This window comes from Equus asinus, chromosome 12, assembly GCF_041296235.1.
Source record: "Equus asinus isolate D_3611 breed Donkey chromosome 12, EquAss-T2T_v2, whole genome shotgun sequence".
In the NCBI taxonomy this organism is placed as follows: Eukaryota; Metazoa; Chordata; class Mammalia; order Perissodactyla; family Equidae; genus Equus; species Equus asinus.
The window spans coordinates 51,244,895-51,266,274 of NC_091801.1; the positions used below are offsets into that span (position 1 = coordinate 51,244,895).

The 21,380-nt window shown below is 39.7% G+C and overlaps 2 protein-coding genes across 41 annotated transcripts in view; both read left to right on the forward strand.

Annotated features, from left to right (window-relative positions):
* The first annotated feature begins 402 nt into the window (after window positions 1-402).
* LOC139039808 (basic salivary proline-rich protein 3-like) lies at window positions 403-1,741 on the forward strand. Its single transcript, XM_070480902.1, has 2 exons — window positions 403-815; window positions 1,033-1,741. Exons 1-2 carry the CDS (start codon window positions 403-405, stop codon window positions 1,739-1,741), a joined length of 1,122 nt encoding a protein of 373 aa, XP_070337003.1.
* Window positions 1,538-21,380, forward strand: part of RIMS2 (regulating synaptic membrane exocytosis 2) — a 572,997-nt gene continuing 553,154 nt past the window's right edge. For 27 of the 40 annotated variants that reach the window (XM_070481448.1, XM_070481450.1, XM_070481459.1 and 24 more), the window contains exon 1: window positions 1,538-1,938. In XM_070481448.1, coding sequence (XP_070337549.1) covers window positions 1,763-1,938 — 176 coding nt within the window. In that variant the 5' untranslated portion in view covers window positions 1,538-1,762. The remainder of the gene's footprint in view (window positions 1,939-21,380) is intronic. The other 13 variants (XM_044743843.2, XM_044743830.2, XM_070481463.1 and 10 more) reach the window with 1 other exon arrangement.

The window sequence follows — 21,380 nt, forward strand, 5'->3', positions numbered from 1 at the left end:
GGATGGTCCTTAGTCCCGGGACTCTCAGAGCCTCCTGCCTCCTCCTCCTCACACTTCTCTCAGACAAACCCTAATTCCCCCAATCTCACCTCCCCACTTCTCCACGCTCCCACCAGCTCCCCTCAGTACCTCTCCGCACGTCCTTTGCCACCAGCCCTATTTTCCAGAGCTTCCACATCCTGGGTGCCCGCGTCCCCCGCCCCCGCGCCGCGTCCCAGGTCCTCGACATCACCTGCTCTCCCCACTCGCTCATACTTCCCTCTCCCTCCCCTCAGGTAACCCCTTGCGGCCCCCCACCCCGGGGACCCCTCTCTCCACGCTACGCTCTCCCTCCTTCCAGGACCCCGCCCACGACACCTCGGGAGCCCCTCTACGCGCTCACTCTTTCACCGCCGGGCCCGGATGTCCCCCCAGCGTTCCCTCCTTTCCAAACCCCTGGGCAGCCCCAATCCCCGGTCACAGCCCATCTCCGGACCTGACACTCCCCCTCCCCCCAGACGCTGCCACTCCTTTACCTCCCGACCTGACCCACAGGGCGCTCCCCTCCGCCCCGGCTCGCCGTCCTCCCCCACTCCCGGGCGCCCCCACTTGCTCACACTCTCCACGCCCTCCCCCCTCTGTCCCCCCCCCCCCCCCGCCCCGGCCCCAGCCCGCAGATCGCGCCCGGGAGGGGCAGTCGTCGCCCGCGGGGCGCCCGCCGTGCCCGGGCCTGGGCAGCCGGGAGGTGACGCGGCCCCCGCGGGAGGAGCCCGGGAGGCGGAGGGGCGGAGGAGGCGCGGGCGGCGGCACGGAGCGGCGGCGGCGGCAGCAGCGGCGTAGGGCGCGGGCCCTCGACGCCGACTTCACGGACCCAAGGGGCGGCGGCGGCTGAGGGACCCCGGGCGGCGCGTGAGGAGGAGCGACCTGCGCCCGACCCTGCTACGCGTCGGAGCTCGCTCGGACCAGGGCGTTGGCAGCCGAGGGGCCCTGGCCCCGGCACTCTCCGCCGCTGGCCCTTGTCATCCCTTCTCCGCTTTCGCTTCTCCTCTCTAGCTCCGAGGGGTCTCCGGCGGCCGGCCTGGGCCCCGCGGCCCTCTCCGCTCCCTTTCTGGAGGGGTCCCCTCCCGGCGCCGGGGAGCCCTGTGACGCGTCAGCCGGCCGGCCGGCTGAGCCGCTTCTCCGGGAAATTAGCCCCTGCTGCCTCCCTACCCTACCCTCTCGGCTCCCGCCTCGGCGCCCCTCCGGCTCGCGGGACGCTTCGAGCGAGTTCCCAGGACTCGTGCCGGGGGCCGGTTCGCAGCTACCCCTCTCCCCGTTCGGGCGGCGCGCGGGCCCCCGCCCCCGCCCCCGCCGCGGCCGGACACCCTCGCGCCCCAGCCCGCGCCGCCTCCCGCCTGCTCCCTCCAGTCACCCCACCCTGAGCGGTCCGCGCCACCTTACTCCACCAGCCTCCCCGGGCGCTCCGCGCGCTCCGCGGCCAGGCCCGGCCTCCCGCTCCTCTCCCCCCGAAACTGCTCACTTGCCAGCCCTTCGCCCCCGGGAAGAAGAAACATTTCCCGGAGCGCTCTCCTCACCCTCCCTCCCCCCGCACTCGCCCTGCCCTCCCCCCGCTCTTTCTGTCTTGGGGGAGGGGGGCTGTCGCCTCGGATTGAAGGCCATTGATTTGTATGTATTTGTCCCAGCGCCGGAGGCTGCCCCAGCCGCCCGCGCGGGTGCCGCCGCCGCCGCCGCCGCCCGTGGAGTTGCCTCCCCGCTTCCCTAGGGTGGTTAGGCTCCACCAAAGATGTCGGCTCCTGTCGGGCCGCGGGGCCGCCCGGCTCCCACCCCGGTGGCCTCTCAGCGGCCTCTGCAGCCCGAGATGCCCGACCTCAGCCACCTCACGGAGGAGGAGAGGAAAATCATCCTGGCCGTCATGGATCGGCAGAAGAAAGAAGAGGAGAAGGAGCAGTCGGTGCTCAAGTAAGGACCCGGCTCCATCTTCCCGCCTCCCTCCCTGCCCTCCGCCCCCTCGGCCGCTGCCCTGCGGCCGCCTGCGCGCCCCGGATCGTCGCTCTCCCTCCCGCCGGCGGCGCCTGGGCCACGAGGGCTGCGGCCGGCGTCGGCCGCCGGGGCTGCTTTCTGGGTGTTAGTGCGCGGGGGTGTGTGTCGGGGAGGGAGGGCGCCGAGGCCAGCTGAGGTGAGGGTGGAGAGCCTTTGGGCGGTGTAATTTTCCCGGGCGTCCTTCCGGCTTTCCCGGCGGGCCAGTTCGGCTCCGGGGCCCGGGTGGGGCTGGGGCTGAACCCCGGCTCCGCGCGTCCCTTCTTTCCCGCCGCCCCCGTGCGGAGGCAGTGACTGGGGCAATGGATCCAATATGGCCGTGCACAGGTGCTCCCGGCCGGGACCCGGGCGAAGGCGCGCCGGCCGGGGATGCGGGTGCCGCCGGGGGCCCCTCGTCCCGCGCCTCCACAGGGCGACTCTGACCCCAACGCGGAGAGAAGCAGCGCTGCCCACGGTCGCCGCGGGCAGGAGGGCGGCTGTGCGGGCGAGGGGCCTAAGCTCTGTCGCGTCTCGGGTGGGTGTGCGGCCGCCGCCATCTTCCAGCCCCTCCCCTTCGGCGGGTTCCAACACCCTGCGCTCTGCTGCTCTTCCTGTCTGCAACTAGTAAATCTGTTTAATCCTGAGGAGACTGTGAAGAGACTCCAGTTCCTCCGATTACTGCAGTTTGGGTTGCTTCCTACCCTGTGAAGTTCTATTATTCGTGCTTATAGTCTGGGCAGCTAGGATTTTGCCGAGGGTAGGAGAGGGAAAGCAGCGCCCAGGCAGCAGTTTAGCGGCTGTGTAACTTCAGCACCAGGGAACTGTCCAGACAGAGAGAGCTGTCGCTCTGAGACTCCTCTTCTTGTCAGTTTAGTAGAGATTTGTTTCTACAGGTTTGCTTTTAAATGTTTTATGGTTATTTGATTTCTCAGTTACTATGTGAGATTGTGTAGAAGATATGTAACCTTTTTATATTTTTCCAACTCAACTGTTTTTTTACTTGAAATGAATTAGTCACTAGGAGATTACCTCGCACAGTTTATATGCCAAAGATGGGACCGTTCTTTTGCCTGTTATCAAGTATGCTTTTCCCGTATTCTCCACAGAAACACACAATTGAAAGTGTAGAGTTCCTCTCTGAAGGAACTAACACACTGACCTCGCATGATGTAAATTTTAAAAACAGGTTGTTGAATTCAGTATTCTTTAATGTACTTATAAAGAAACAATTCTCTATTTTCACATTTTAATGAAAAATACAACTTTAAATAATTTATGGTAACAAATGTATCAAATATCTGTACATATTCGAGAAAAGTACTACTTCTCAAAAATTACTGAGGGAGTAGGAGAACAAATGTATTTCTGACGTATTAACTGAAATAAAGAAGAATTGCTTCTTCAAAGCTAATTTCTGGGTTTGAGTACTTGTTTGGGAATGTGATTTATTGGTAGGCTTTGGAAATGAAAAAAGGTTAAGAGATTTAAATAGCTTATTTCAACTAATGGGAGAATAAAGTATTATTTTTAAAAGCTTTTTGAGCATACTCCTAGCTTTGCTTAACTTTACTATATATGCTGATAATGCCAAGCTTTTGGTGACTTAGAGTTTGATATTTAGATATATGAATCCATTTTTTACTGTGATTGCTTTAAAATTAGTGTTGCCAAAATGATGCTCAAATAAAATGTAGTTTTATTTCTTTGACCCCCATATGTATTTAAATATACCATGTGTTTTTCTTTACAGTATGCTAAATCATAGTATTTATTGGATAGTTCACTATAGTTCTAAATCTATTTATTGTTCTAATATATAGAAATTTAAATTAACTTTAAGCTGTGAATTGAGAATTACTCATAATGAACTGTATATTAGGAAAATGTTGTGAAAGGGTTTTTTAGGTACCTATGTGTGCCTATATTACATTTCTATGTAAACCTGCATACTATGCAAATACATATAATGTTTGTGCATTCACATTTGCACAGTTTACGTAGAAACAAACATTCTCTACACATATATTCACACAGTCTATGAAATTACATTGATGAAAAATCTATTCATATTCATTTAAAATATCTATCTGCATTTCTACCTAACTTAGTCTTGGAAGGGTTTATACCTCAAAATAGCCTATATAGGTTCACAATTATTTTTGTATTCATTTTGACAAGAAGTTCTTTGGAGGTTAAAGCATAATATATTTGAAAATTTAATTTTGAACATTCTTTAAAAATGCTTTTGGCTTTTGTAATAAAATAAGATTAGGCAAGGAAAATGAGCGAAAGAGTATACTTTATAACAGAGTTGTGATAGAGATAAAACCTTTTGAAGAATTTGACAATTTATTAAGCAGTATATTATCAATATTGGATATTAAGTTACAAATACTATATCTAGGAAAAAATAATACTAATTTTCTTCAATGATTATTATTTCCCATTAAGTTTTAGGGGCCATTTATCTGGTCATGACCACATTATCTTTTGTTTCTTTTTAGTGATGTCCATTTAATTGCATGTTAACATCTATTCTGAGAGGTCATAGGCAGAGAGAAATAAACTGAATTCAAATTCATGTCTGTAGCCCTTTAACAACTAAGTTAAAAAATAAGTTTGATGTGCGAAAAATGGAAACTATTGGATGAAAATATTTTTGCATGATCTGTGAGTTTCACTATTCATATTAAATATTCATACAAAGTGGGGAGTGCATGCCCAAGGGCATCAAAGATGATATATTGGAGTACAGGAAGAAAGTATTAAAACTTTTATTTACATTTCTATTTTTATTTGAAAAAGAAATAAATTAAGCTTTACTGATACTTAATATATACACTCACAATATTCAGATGCATTTAATTTATAAATAAATATGCATGTATTGAGAGGTTCCTGCCTGAGATATTTTTAATGAGAGAGGTGAGCGATCAAAACAGATTGAGACCACTAATCTGTCTCTTTTAGGATCCTGAATAATTAAAAACTACTTGTATTTAATTATCAGCAATTTCTTCAAAGCCTAGCTGAACATCTACATACTCAGGAAATCTTCTATCACCATCAAATAATACCATTTTATATATGAGTGAGACACTGAAATTTTGGAAGCATTTCTATATCTCAGTAGATCCTTCAATAGATCAGTAGGTACTTTCTTTATCCTTACATAAATTCCTTTAACAGTTTTGGTTTGGATAACTCAATCCATCAGTAAAATCTATAATATCCTCTTACTGATTAATGTTTTTAAGCCTTGTCTTTCAAGACTGTAAACTTCTTGAGGGCAAGAATAAACATATACTCTTCTTTGGTGTTTGTGTTTTGTGCATCCTTAACACCTGCACATAGTAGGTACCTAATAAATAATGTTGGTTTGTCTTCTGGTAATGTTAATAAGGTAGTAATCAATTTTGTTGGGAAAATGAAGAATAATTTTTTTTGAAAGAAAAGCATAATTTTTAAAAAGTTTATATTTTCCAGTGAGGGTTTTTTTTTTTTGGTGTGGTATTGTGAAAAAAAATGTTTAAGGAAACCAAACCCACTGAAATCAATAGAAAAGTATGTATTTATTGAATTTCTACTGTGTGCATATCAGTCTTTTAGATGAGGTGTTTTTGTAACAAATTAGAAATTATGTGTTTCTTGACATGTAAATTATCTTTTCATTCTCAGTTCAGATTTTCTGTAAATGTCAAAGGGACAATTTGCTCCCCAAATAAAGGAAGACAGTAAGTAAAAATTTCTATGATAGATCAAGGTAATAATTTAGCTTATATTTAAATCATAGGTGAGCAGTTCTAAATTTTTTTTAATAATTAAATTTTAAAAGTACTTTCCAAAGTCAACTTATAAACGTCTTTATTTAGTAGGTAATATATACATATGGGCACGAAATTTCTTAGTTACCTATTTCCACTAGCTAGGGACAACTACTGTTGCCATTTTATTGTGTACTCTTCCAGAAATATTCTATGTATAAGAGTAAATATGTGCATATACCAAATATTGTGTGTCTGTATGTGTGTGTACATGTGTGGATGTATATGGGTAAAGATGAAAAACAGAGATGTGTCTTGCTGTTTACTTTTTAGGAGGTCAATTCCACACTCATTAGTATACAGCTGCCTTGTGCATTTTAATGGCTGCATGATATCCCATTTTATGACTTTTATAATTTCTTTAACTAGTACCATATTTTTGAGTATTTAAGTTGACTCTAATTATTTTGCCATTAGAAACAATACTGTTATAAATATCTTTGTACCTAAATTATTTCCCACAAGTGTGAATATATCCCTGGGATAAATTCCTAGAAATAGAATTGTTTGGTCAAAAGGTCAGTATATTTTAAATTTTAATAAATATTGCCAAATTTACTTTCATAGAGGAAGTATGCATAAGTGACATATACTAGGGAGACTTTGTCACATCTTTGGCAACTCATTGTGTGATAATCCTTTCCAGTCTATTGGTGAAAAATATGCCATTGTAGATTTAATTGCAATTTTCTTATTATCCGTGAGGTTGAGAGCTTTTTACATTTGTTTTGAGCCTTTTGTATTTCTTTTTTTGTTGGTCATTTTTATTGATTTGTAGAGGCTCTTTATATGTCATTGGTTTTATGACCTTGTTTATACCTTTTTTTACTGGTCAAGATTTTTTAAAAATGTATTTGAATTTATATTTGTTTTATGGCTGATGGGTTTGTGATATACTTAGAGTGATCCTCCTCATTCTAATACTTAAAAAATGACTATTTTCTTCTCATAGCTAAATGAAATTTTAAGAATGTGGTATGTCAGATAAATGATGCGATTTAATCATGAAAACTTTTAAACAAAAATCATTATTGCACATGTAAATTACCATGGCCATTGCCAAAAATTGAGAACTTGTAGTGTTTAGTGACTCAAAATGCATTCTAAAAAGTTGGTTGGCATTTTATGAGAAGGTACCTAATAAATTCTTTAAATATATATTTTATTCTAAAGTAACTAGAAGAATTAAATAATATCTTCTTATTGAAGATATATATTGATAGGGGCTGGCCCAGTGGTGGAGTGGTTGAGTTTGCCCACTCAGCTTTGGGGGCCCAGGGTTTCCCGGTTTGGATCCTGGGCGTGGCCTAGCACCTCTCATCAAGCCATGCTGAGGCAGTGTCCCATGTGGTAGAACTAGAAGATCCTACAACTAGAATATACAGCTATGTTCTGGGGGGCTTTGGGAAGAAGAAGAAGAAGAAGAAGAAGAAAAAAAGATCAGCAACAGATGTTAGCTCAGGGCCAGTTTTTAAAAATAAAAGTACATATATATATAGATAGATACATAAAGAACTGACTATACCGTGTGATGAAGAGGGAGGTAGTGGAGGTAGGTGTGGCCCGTGTTTCCTCATCTATATTATCTGAGTAATAACACCTACTTTGAAGGATTATTTTGATCAGTATAGATTATTTAAATGTCCTGGCACAAGTGGGTGTGCAATAAATAGTTGTTAACTGATTATAGACAGCAGTCTCTTAACCTTAGTATTATCATAGCATTCCTGGGTGAAATCTTCCTTTTTTTTTTTTTTAAAGATTGGCACCTGAGCTAACATCTGTTGCCAGTCTTTTTTTTTTCCTTTCGTCTTCTTCTCCCCAAAGCCCTCCAGTACATAGTTGCATATTCTAGTTGTAGATCCTTCTGGTTGTGCTATGTGGGATGCTGCCTCAGCATGGCTTAAGGAGCGGTGCCCTGTCCTCGCCCAGGATCCGAACCGGGGAAGCCACGGGGCTGGCTCCCCCAACCCCCCCCCCCCTTTTTTTTTTTATTAAGTTGAGAGATTCTTTTCCTGTCTACTGGGAAGTCAAAATATGCCTGGAGGACTTTTCAGTGACTTCATTTTTTGTCTAGAAGACCAAGGATGGGAAGAGGGAATGTGTCAAATTGGAAGCAGTTTCCTCAAGAAAAACCATTAGGGAATCTGATAACTAAGGTGTAGCAGTGAAAATAATACTGACACCAAGTTGTTGGTTATTGGCAAGCTACTGATTGTTGTGGGTGAATGTGAGGGAACTAATTTGTAAAAATTATTCTGTGATTGTCCTTAGATTTGGCAAAGATCAATTTTTTTTTACTCTATTAATAAATCAAAATATGTATTTACTTATTTGTCATATTCATATTGTATCTGAGAAGTCAGAGAATTTTATTAGGTTAATCTAATTCTGAAGCATGATTATTAGAGCTTAGAATGCTCATCACCTTTCCATTGCCCCTAAAATACACACAATCTTTGTATGACTGCCTCTTTCTTATCCTTCTGGCCTTAGCTTCAAATTTGCCTCCTTAGAGAGGTCTTTCCTGATCACTCTTAAGTAGGTTTTCTCCTTTATTATCTATCACAACATCTTTAATAGTTCCCCAGTTATACTTATCAAAATTTGCAGTGATTTCTTTACTTGTTTGTGGGCTGTCTCCCCTGCTGGATTATAAACTCCCAGAGAGCAGACACCATGTTTGTCGTGTACACTATTTCAGCCTCACCTTCTCATCTAACGCACTACCTTACACATAGTAGTACTTCAAAATATTAGTTAGGGGGCCAGCCCTGTGGCCCAGTGGTTAAGTTCCCGTGCTCCGCTTTGGCGGCCCAGGGTTTCTCCAGTTCAAATCCTGGGCACCGACATGGCACTGCTCATCAGGCTACGCTGAGGTGGCGTCCCACATGCCACAACTAGAAGGACTCACAACTAAAAATGCACAACTTTGTACCAGGGGGCTTTGGGGAGAAAAAGGAAAAATAAAATCTTAAAAAAAAAAATTAGGTGAATGAATGAAACATTGGGAATGAAAGACTATGTTCATTTAGATAGTGCTTGCTTTCAAGATGAAATTCAGTACCCTAAAAGAAAAAGGTTTGCTTAGGTAATACTGTCCTTATTTTTGAATTCAAATGTAGTTTTTAAACATATGTCCAATTTTGTTTATTTTTCTGGAAGCAAACTTATAGTATTTGTGTGTGATTGCAACTCATCTTTCTTTTGAACTAAGAGCATATTTGTTTTGACTAAGAAACCAGAAGAATATTGTGATATATAATTTTTAAATTTAAAGAATATTACAAATTAAGGAATATTTTGCTTTAAAAAATATTATTTTACTTTCAAAGCATTTGCAAATTTCCAGTGTGTTTAACCGAGCTGAATGGTAAGGAATGTATAGAATGTTTGGATAGAAATAATTCATTTCCTCCAGGGACAGACAATCTAAGGCCAACCATAATCATATGAACACATAAAAATGGAAAGTGTCATGAAAAACACTGTAAAGGTGTTCTTAGTACATTATAACCATAGTAAAAAATGTCAGACTAATCTAGTGAGCACTTGTCTCTTTGACATTGTTTGAGGGTGTCAGACAGTTTATCCTTTTAAAATGTCTAGAAATTTTACTCCTAGATATTAAAGATACTAGAGACTAGAGATACTTGTATATTCTCTAGTCACCTAATGAAATACAGATATCTCTGGGTGTTAAAACAGTTTTAACCATTATCTGGTGACCCTTAAGGAAATCACTATAACAAACATGATAAATCATAATTAAAATATTGCACAATAAGTGCTAGGAGACCACTGTGCACAGTTTATCATAGATATATTCATACAAGAGGAGCATCTGGTCCAGTCTTGGGGAGATGACATCTAGGCTGAGTCTCAAAGGATGAGTAGATGTTACCTGGGCAGAGGAACATATTCCAAGCAGAAATGCTAAAACTCTCAAGTCTCCCTCTCCTCAAACACCTCTCATATGTGAAAGAGAGGCCAAGCATGGTCAAGAAACTCACTTGTAGTGGTTCAGAAGGTCTGGAGTATAGGATTTAAACAGAGGTGAGTCAGTAGAGGAGACTGAAGAGATGGCAAGGGTCAGAACTTAAAAGATCTTATATGCTATTCTTTTGATTTAGATTTAATCCCGAAGGCAGTAGGGAGTCATGGAGGGATTTTCAACAGTGGCTCAATATAATCGAACTTTTGTTGAAAAAAACTTCCCCACTCCTACAGTATAATGGATTGATGAGAATATGTAATACTAGAGACAAGGGCAATAGTTAGAAGACTCTTATAGTAATCCAGGTGATAGATGGGGAAGATATGAAATAAGGCAGTCATGGTGGAGGTGGAGAGGCAGGACAGATTTTGAAGTTTAGAAGCCAGATTGTCAGGATTTTTTTTTTTTTTTTGAGGAAGATTAGCCCTGAGCTAACATTTGCTGCCAATCCTCCTCTTTTTTGCTGAGGAAGACTGGACCTGAGCTAACATCCATGCCCATCTTCCTCTGCTTTGTATGTGGGATGCTTGCCACAGCATGGCTTGCCAAGCAGTGCATAGGTCTGCACCCCGGATCCGAACTGGTGAACCCCGGGCCACCAAAGAGGAATGAGTGAACTTAACCGCTGCGCCGCCTGGCTGGCCCCAGATTACCAGGATTTGACAACTATGTGTAAAGAGTGAAGTAAATTCTTATGATGCCTGACTTGCTCAACTGACTGCTATGCATAATATATACCTGTCTTTGCCTGCTCATCTCACTGATGGTCAGCTCTCTGAACTCATTTAGTCTCAGGACCAGTGTTCTCTTGAGAGAGCAGCTGGGAAGTGGCTTCTTTTATTGTTTTAGTAATTCTAAAGAGTTATAACATGAATGTGTACTAGAAGTGACTACAACTTGGGATATAGTGGCGGTAGGATGAGAAATAATGGAGCAGTAGTAAAAAGGGCAAAAAGAGAAGAAGGAAGGCAAAGAAAAAGTGGGGAATGAAAAAATCAGTACTACTTGAATCTATTCATAATTCAAAGGAACCCTACTTAATATCTTAGCTTATAAAACTTTTTACTACTGGATATGTTAACACTGTAATCTTTTCAAAACTCCAGGTCTATCTTCCTTTTATTGAACATTGCTTGCTCCCATTGACAACTTAGTCTCAGTGAATTTTTTATCATCTGATTTTGTTTCATTCTTTGGGTGTTTTTCACTATTACACAATCTTTGTTTTATATGTTGAATTTAACTAGGACAAATTTCCTCTTTTTTAATGTATTCCTACATCATCTCTATAGGAATTTTGGAAATGTGAGTTTATTTTAGGAAAGTATAGAGGAGATTAGCCTTGGAAATGACATGTAGCAGCTGGTGAAGATTCTGTTTCTCTTTGTAGTAGCTTATTGTATTATTGCAGTATTTCAGAAAGTGTTTGTATTGTGAAAGAGATAAATTTTGTTGCATTTGTGATGGGAGTTCTAGAAATAAGGTTGGAAGTAGGGTTATGGAAAGGGAAAAGTTAAGAACAGTTTTAGACTCAGGAGTAGTATAATATTATTTCACTACTTTCTCTCTAGGACTGTTACCAAAAAAATTTGTAGGTAGCTAGATAGTATAAATTAGGCTAAGAATGAACAGCTTTTATACAGTTTATATATTATGAACATGTATTATATCTACTATATAGATGTCAAAAAACTCTAATTTGTATTTTCCATACAACATAGTGCTAGCTAAATGTTATTTTAAGGGATTTAGAATTAAAAACTTTTATACAGGGGGCCGGCCCCGTGGCCCAGTGGTTAAGTTCGTGCACTCCGCTTGAGCAGCACATGGTTTTGCCGGTTCAGATCCTGGGTGCGGACGTGGCACTGTTCATCAGGCCATGCTGGGGTGGCATCCCACATGCCACAACTGGAAGGACCCACAACTAAAAATACACAACTATGTACCAAGGGCCTTTGGGGAGAAAAAGGAAAAATAAAATCTTTAAAAAAAACACTTTTACACAGTTTATGCATTATAAGTATTTAATATTTTTATGTGACACATATAATTTGGTAGGTTCTAGTAAACAGAGGTGCTTGATAAATGCTCCTTTAGGCACAGGAGGAAGATGGGATTCTCTTTGCCCTTTAGCATTTTTTCTTCCAACCAAGTTTATGTTCAGCTGGAAGGAAAAAATAACTTAGTAGTTTCATGCATCTGCAATTAGGCTTCTGGAATGCTACACTGGGAAAAAAGAATACACTAAACCATATAGTTAGATAGCAGAATAACCACAATGGTGTTTATTGGTATTTGGTTCTTTGGTATTGTTCACTTGACAGATGGAGATTATGCTCACATCCCTCTTGTTTTGTTGGCACATGAATTTTTTTTTTTGTAATGGCTTACTTCTCAGGCACATATATGAAAAATCTGTTTCATCTCACTTCACACATAATTCCTTTTGACCAAAAGCTGAAAGATTAGTTAATGCTTTTATTAGCACAAATTGTTTTTTCTGTCAAAAATGAATCTTGTAGCAGAGGTAGCTAGATGTTCATCAGAGATTTATATTCTTCTCTCATAGAGTTGTTGCTATGCAGCAGCTGCCTTGCCCTGAACTACCTTTTCCAGGTTCCCTCGTATCTAGATGGGTTAATGTGATTGAGGTCTGGCTGATGACCACCCTCCCCCAATTGGACTTTCCATGAATAGGAGATACATTTCTGTGTTAAGTCATTGCAATTTTGGGGGTGTATCTATTACTCTGGCTAACAACACCTTAACTAATACAAATTCTCTTATGATTATTATCTGTTATTTATTTTACTTTTGAAAAGCTTTAAGGTTCTCATCTTTGCACTGGTTGACTCCAGAAGTACTTCCATGGTACTGAATTTTATTACCACAGGCTGATCTCTCTTCACTGACTGTCTGGTCTAAGATCAGTTTAGACTAAGATTAAACCAGACTAAGTCTTAACTCAGTCATAGGATTCTTGAATACAGATTTGTATCCTGAAGGGTCTATTCCATCTGCTTGGTGACAACTAAGCTGTATCCCAACTGGGGATTTGTTGTTGAAGATGCAAAAAAGTACATTTACTATATCTTAAGAGAAATACTTGTTCTGGAAGCACATGTAGCACACAAACTTAATGATGAGACAGAAAGATTCACAATATTAGGGGTCCATTTTAGAACAAATTGAAGCCTCATGTTAGAAGTTTTGCAGGTTGAAGGCTAATGGTTAAACTTCATCTCCAAACTAAAAGTTAGAAAGGTTTGCAGAAATTGGAGGTAAATTTTATAAGATCAGAGGAATCTGTTAGTTGAATGTTGTTGAAAATTATCACTGCATTTTACATATTTTTCCATTTACCCCTCTAGATCTACTCCACTTTTTTCCATTTTGCTGTGTACTATGGGAGGCTGACCTCTATAGATTGCACCAGGAGGCTCCCTTGTTCTCTGACTTCCAGTTGAGTTCTGTCGATACAGAACTGGTAGATTTTGAGGCACTGGTAGATTGGAGGTAAGGAGAAGAATGAAGTCAGATTATTTGTTCCCAGGCTTCCTCTATACCAGGCTTTTGCGGTTGGCTGTGTTTTTCTTCTGAAAACACCAGTTCCATTTGGTGGCTCTGTTAGTATAGTTATTTTCTTCTGGTTCTGGAAATTGCTTTCTACTGCTGTAAACCCCCGTGCCACACCATCCCTTGTTGGTTTCCTTAAACCCTGCCCACACCTTTGTAAATTAGTCCCTTTATTAAACTCTCCTTGATTACTCAGTTTGAATATGCCATCTATTTCCTGCCAGGACCCAGACTGCTACACTGTGGTTCAGTAAAAATTTATTGGGATTATGAATGTGAATGGACCATGACTTTAGGTATCCACAACCCACTTCACCCAATGCATCGTTCAATATAACTGTAGTAATCATTTTATGAATCCCTCTATATGTCATGTTCTTTAACTCTTTGGCTATGCACATGCCCTTACTCGTTACGTGACGATCTGTTTTGTGCCCATCTCCATTGCTCTTTGATGCATTTCCACCAGTTGTGTCTCTCTTTTCAATTTCCATAGCATTTTTGTATATAGTTATTTTATAATGTTTCTGATATTCAATAGTAATTACTGATCTCTATGTTCTCCTTAGTATGACTGGTTTCTTTGAAGTCGTGGACAAAGTTTTAATCTTCTTTTTATGCTCAGGGCAGTACAAGGCACATAGTTATCAGTCAATAAACATTTCTTAATAAAACTTGGTGGTGAATGGGAGTCATTCTAATTTCCTTGCTCTCCCTCGGCCCTCAGATATAATCAGTTACCAAATCCTGTTATTAGTGTCTTCCAAATATCTTTGAAATCTGTCTGTTTCTCTCCATCTTCATTGTTACTGCCTTGTTTCATGCCTTTATTATATTTTCCTTAACTATTTGTTTCTAAACAGATATCTCCACTTTCAGGCTCATCTCTTCTAGTGCAACCTCCACAGTAGTACAACACTCTAATACACAAATCTGTTTTAAAACCCTTAATATTCTTTGGCGCCTCCCCATTGCATTTATCATATAGTCCAAACTTCTAGGTATACCACAGAAGTCCCTTTGTGATGTTTTATCGATCTTTCTATTCTTGTAGTCTTCCATGAGCAATGCCTGTTTTGGTTGTATCAGACTCTTTGAAGTTAGTTTCCTAATTTTTTTTAGTCTTGCTTCTGTAGTTCAACATATACTGTTCTCTTACTGGAAAGCCCTACCCACTTTGTTCTCTTGGAAAGCCCTACCCACTTTTCTCTGGCTAAGTCCTACTACTTCGTAACTGAAATTCATCTCAGGTTTCCAACTTATTGAAAACAGGGTTGGGTGACTCTCCTTTGTGCTCTCATAACTCTTATTGCATACCTCTATTAATAACTCTTACTACATTAATACTCAGCCAACATTTATTGAATGCTTACTATGGTATTAGTATGCTGCATTATATATGCATTATCTGATTCAGCTTGTACAACAACCTTATGAAATAGTTATTATTTTTCCCAGTTTTATGATGAAAAAAATGAAGACTCAAGTTATGTGCCCAAAGTTTTCAGTAGGGAGCCAGGGTTTAAACCCAAGGAGCCATATTCTAGCATTTGCACTCTTAATAACTACACTTTATTATATTATAGTTGTTGGCTTCTTTCTCTTTTCTAATAGATTGTAGAGAAGGACAGTGTGATCAGTGGATGGTCCATTGTGAATGGATATAAATCTTTTTTGAATTAATGGTTAAGTCTGGCACTACCTAACTGAGTGGATAGCTGCTAATATCTCAAGAAATGGTTGTCTTTGGGATTACTGGTCACATTTGCAAGAAGTTTCATTGTTACTTCTCTTGGACATGAGAGCTATTGCTTATGATGCATGGTATTAATTAAACTGACAAACAGTGAGCAACAAATGAAATCAGTGAGAACAAAATATATTTAATAAATATTATTTTTTCCATTTAAGAAACTTTTCATTTAATAACATTTGTTCAAGGATGTGAGAGATTAAGCCCCTTTTTGCTAGTGGTAGACAATGTATTTTTGCTATTGTATCAAGTATTTTCTGTTTGAAAGAGTAGATGTTAGCATTTTAGAAACCACCCCCAGCAAAAAAATTCTCTGGACAATAATGATGGTGGTATTTCAAGGGTAGGAAGCTAAATGGATCTTCAGAGAGAATGTGTGGAATTGGATCATCTTCTAAGTATGCTTCGGAAAAAATTCAGAAATTTAAAATCAAGGGAACTTGAGCATAGACATTTAAATGGTCTGCTAGTGCAGAAGGTATGCACCTTTAAAGACAAAGCATCTTTGTTAAAACCTGATGCTGGACATTTGTTAATGTCTGGAATATGAGATGAAGTTGATTTCTAGGTGATAAAAAGTTTAAAGAATATTAGCATATGGGCAGCGACCACTCTTCAAGTATCTTAACAAGAACAAGGTAACATGGTAACAAAATTGAGCCAAAGAAATGAACCCAAAGGTGTGTGTAATAAACTGTGTCATTTGAGGTAATCTATAGCTAAGGTTACCTTAAATCAAAGAGGGTTTGCTCTACCTATATCTCATGTGTAATTTCTTTAAAATTTTTTCCCTTACTTTCCTAGTAGTGTTCTTATAGTAAAATTCCAGTTCTTTGTTGATATAATAATGAGAGCTTAGAGTACCCCTAGAGACAGTCTTCTGTGGTACCATAAATTATCTTAATTAAGATCTGAGAAGGAGTATGTAGAATGGAGGAAAAAGAAGTGGAAATTTAGGAATATGAAACGAATATTCAGTTTTAATCTTATGCCTGTTTCACATAGAGTTTTCTTTGAATTTGAATATATCTCTAGACTTGTAGCAGGAATTGAAAGAGGGAGCTAATATTTGTTCAGTGTCTACTATGTGCTAGGATCCAGATCACAAAGTTCATAAGTAGCAGAACACAGATCTTTCTAACTCCAACACCCATTTCTCTTAGCGTCACATTGCCTTTTAGTCTTATGGAAAATAGCTAAGAGCCTAGTGTTTAAGCTCCTGGACTCTGGAGTGAGACAAGCTTGGGTTCCAATCTGGGCTCTGTTACTCGGTAGCTGTGCACCTCAGTATGTTCATCTGTAAAATGGGACTACTAACACCTACTTCAGAAGCTGTTATGAGGATTAATTGAGTTTATGTTTGTAAGGTTCTTAGAAGAATTCCTAGCATGTAATAAACACCATATAAATGTTTGTTAAATAAATGAATTAGGTGGGAGTAGAGGAAACATTGATAACTATAGAGAATATCAATCTAGTTTATCATCAGAAATACTTTTATGAACCTCAAGTTTTTTTAATGCCTATTGAAAGGACATTATTTTTTTAAAATAAATTAAGACAGATCTTCCCAGTTCATAAATAGTATTCTTTGTATTAGTTTTCTACTAATAACAAGTTTAGTGGCTTAAAACAACACAAGTTTATTATCTTACAGTTCTGTAGGTCAGAAGTCTGAGATGGGTCTCATTGGACTAAAATCAAAGGAACTGGCTGCATTTCTTTCTGGAAGCTAGAGGGGAGGATGTTTCCTTGCTCATTTGGGCTGCTGAAAGAATTCAGTTCCTTGAGATTATAGAACTGAGATCCCGATTTCCTTGTTGGCTGTCAGCTGAATGCTGTTCTAACCTCCAATAGGCCTCTCTCCAGTGCTTACATATAGCTTTCTACATCTCAGAACCGGCAATGGGATGTTGAATTCTGCTCATGATGTCATCTCTCTAACCCTTCTTCTGTCATTGCATCTCTCTCTGCCCATAGCTGGGAAAGATTTTTCTCTTTTAAAGATTCATGTGATTAGATTGGGCCCACTCAGATATTCCAGGATAATCTTCTCATCTAATCACATCTGTAAAATCCCTTTTGCTATGTAAGGACACATAATTACATGTTCCTGGGATTAGAGTGTGAGTATCTTTGGGGGCCATTATTCTCCTTACATTTCTCTAGTGAGTGTCACTAGATATAAGTTTGAATATATTTTTTTTTTATAAAGTAAATACTGTGCTACTCTTATTTTTTGAAATGTATCTTGTATTCAGAGACACAAATTCCAGAATGATATCTCTGAATAATATTTTACAATGCACTTTTCCATGGGTTTATAATACTTTATTGCCCTCAACTTATCGCCAACTTATTTTATTTATTTAACAAGTTCTTCCTGAATTAAAATGCTGGTCTTACTAGGGGTCGGATTAGGAGGTTGAGGACAAGCAGTGTGAATTGTTCTGGGCTCTGCACATAAAAAGCACATAAATACTCTTCCTAAGTAGTCATTTTGGTTAATAATTGGATTTATTTTTATAGAGGGAGTAATAAATAATTTTGCCATATGACTAACATAATGAAGAGTCATTAAAATATTTCCAAATGCAGTATTTTCATTGTCTAACGGTCTTTTTTAAAGACTCAGCATAAATTTTATATTGCAGTAAGAGTAAGTAAAGATTTGGATTTAATCTTTTGACAAGAATGTGGTTTCTGTTGGTGGGTTTGATCAAGAACCATTTCTTACCCCACAATAAGTGTGCTTTCATATATTATATTTCTTTCTTATAATTATTAGCCGAGAAGTCTGATTTAATGAAAGATAAGTGTGTATTATGACTTAAACTTTATGTCAGTGTTTAAAATATAATCAATTGTTTTAACTTAGGTATATAGAACATTAAAAGTAGCTATCAAATAAATAAAGTAGAAAAAGAAAATAATCCAAAGTTGTCCTTTAAAATTACTAATATAAATTCATGTTGCAGTATATAGTTTTATATGTTAGGATAGTCTGGATATCAGAGTCCAGTCAGGAGACAGAAACTGCAATAGTAACTTGAACAGGGAAATTTTACTATAGAGGATTATTAACCTATAGAAGGTTATAGAAGGGAGCAGCTACCACTTTTAGGGCTGAGGCTGAGTCCCCAAGGAAGGAACGAAGTTGGAAGAAGCCCCTTCCCCTATGGCTGAGGCTGAGATTCAGCCTTCATTGGAGGGTGCCCCTGTGGCCCATTGAGCTGCCACAGGCTGGGGCAGGCAATCAGCTGTGAGGGTGTCCGTGGGCCTTGCTGAGAAGCTAGCTGGAATGCTTAGGAAACTCACTGGGAAGCCACTATTGGGGTGTCAGCAACTTGTTGGCATACTACCTGCTGGGTTGCCGCTGAAACTGCTGGAAAGATGCCCTCTGGCGTACTCGTGAAACATGCTAGGAGGGTGAGTGCCACTGGATGTTCTCTAAGCTCCTGGCAGCCAAGCACCGCAAGAAAAACAAAGCACCCAAAACCAGAATGAGAAGCCCCTTCTTCTTTTAATGTTGCTCCGGCTCCCTCTACTGACAAAGTTTAAGATTATGCCAACTGGTAAAGGAGAAATGGTTACGGAGTCCAGATTGAGTATAACAAAGTAGTACAAAGAAGGGTGGATTTGGAACTGAGAAGCAATAAATTTATAAATCTGTAGTGGGCTGTGCTGTCTCCAAATATAAGTAGCTTAAAACAACATGGTTTTTTTCTTTTTCATGCCAGATGTTTTCTCTGGGTCACTTGGGGTCTCTACTCCATGTCATCCTCATTCTGGGACACAGGCTGATGGAGAAGCTATCTGGAACATTCAGAGTAGAAGAAAAGAGAGACTGTGGTGCATTGCAAGTTGTCTCTTAAAGTTTCCTCTCAGAAATATGTATACAACTTCTGCTCACATTGCATTGGCCAAAGCACGTTACATGATCATGCCTAGCTCAGGGTAGAGAAGTGCAATCTTACCATGAATGGAGGGAGAATCAGAAATATTTGTGGAAAAATATAACTAACACAAGATTGATAGGATTGGTATTAGGAAATTTGCCAACCCCTAGAATACCTGATTATAATTATCCCTTTAAAATGAAGTTTTATTCACTTTGTAATTTTTATGAATTTTAGTGAGAAAATAGCATCAATGTAAAAATTGGTGGTACTCTTAACTTCTGGGTCAGTGACTTCAAACCAGGTAGTGCACTTATTCATTTGTGTAAAACAGTGAAGTCGAAAACAAATTTAAGCAGCAGAAAATATATTTTTTGAAGGTTAGATACAGACTTTATTTTTTAATTTTGCACTTTAAAAATTTTATATTAACTTTTGCTTACATGATATTACATGAAATATGAAATGTCTCTTTATGCAGGAAAAGGTTTTTTCATTTGTCATCAGTCTTGGTTAGGGGTTAAAAAACAAGATTTAGAGATCTGGATTAGAGTGCCGGCTGCATCATTTACAAGCTATGTTATCTTGAAGAAGTCACTTAAACTCCCTAAACTCTGTAAAATGGAGATGGAAAACACAGGTCCCAAATCCCTTAACTGAAACTTGTGGTGCCAGATGTGTTTTAGAATTCAGGTATTTTGGACTTTAGAGGATTAGGAGGTTGAGGACAAGCAGTGTGATATGATATGTAACTTTTAGTGAGGTCAGAACAGCAGACCTTAATCAAACACATTTATATTTTCCCAGTGAAGCATATACGTATTTACAAGTGGATTAAATAAACTGTATATTGTCTCATGCTAATTCAGATCAGGAGTTTTGACCCAGACTTACAAAAAAAGTTTTCCTTTCAGAGGTTTTAGGATTTTGGAATCGTGGGTAAGGACTGTGGGCCTGGGTATCTATCATAGGGTTAAAGTGACACTATGTAAATGAAAGTGCCTGTGAGCTATAAATTGGTATAACATTAATTATTGTAACCACAGTGGCCATTAATGATATCGTCATCACCAGCCATTTAAAATAAAATTTAAAGGAAAGAATTGAAAACTAGATTTTGCTTCTGTTGGCTTGCTTAAATAGATCATTATTGGGGTCTGCATTGATCTCAGATGGTTTGAATTTTTATTTAGAACAATTTAAATGTTACTGTTGCCAGAAAGAGCTTTATACATGAAAAAGCTGATGGTATAACTCTTGCTTAAAGTCTCAGTGTCTCCCCATTGCTAGCTGCGTGCAGCCTTTAACTGGGGTCCCTCCTCTGAACCATGGAACACACAAAATGATGAGTAATTATTTTCTTACTTCTCCCAAGGATGGGCCTATTAACTAGTACCATTCTGGATGTGTGAGAGATAAGTTAATTTATTACCTACAGTGGATGCTTTAGGACTTTAAAGTTTAATTCTTTTCTATATCTCTGGTTGACAAAGGTTGGGTAAAATTGTATAGTTCTTAGCATGGCAAACAAGGCCCGTCATGATCTGTCCCCTATTTATTTACTCTCTGCAGTCTTGTTTTCTCCCGTTCCACTACGTATTTTAGCTGAATAGTTACACAACTTTAACTTAGTGCTTCCTAACCTTTTTCATGTCATGCCATACATAGAAAATGCTAATAGACTTGTATGTCATGTTGGGGTAAACTGGAAAAGATTTGGGGGCATCTATATGGGACTTTGTGAAAAAATAAGTCACATTTTCTATTATATAATTATAAGCAAAACAAAATGCAAGGTATTATGGAAGATAGTAAATGGTGAATTGTAAAAACTTTATAATATCTTTTCAACATCCAAAATGAGAAACTTAGCTGGCCTCTATGAGCATAACTTTTTTGTCAGGTTTGTTTACTTATTTTTGAAACAGGTACACGTAATTCCTGATCAAGACTGTTTAATGATGATCTCTTAATTCTTTTTGGTCACTATTGACAAGAAACTGTACAGGTAGTTGGTAGCAAATTGCAGGAAAGAACTTTTTTCTTTTTCTTTGATTGATGGAAACTCTTTTATGCTATTAGCCAGAATTTTGAAAATTCATTCTCTTTAGATTTTACTTCAGTGATGGTAACATTCTTTAACTGCCTTTCCTCTTCTTTCAGTGACAAACGTAATGTTGAAGTTTCTTCTGATAATGTGAATGGATTTCAAATCTAGTTGAATTTTTTAAAAATATCAATTATTTAAAAATAATATTGATATTCTTCAAGCATATACGGTACTTTACTAGCCTTAATTAGGATTCAAATTATAACATTGACTATCACTGGCGAAT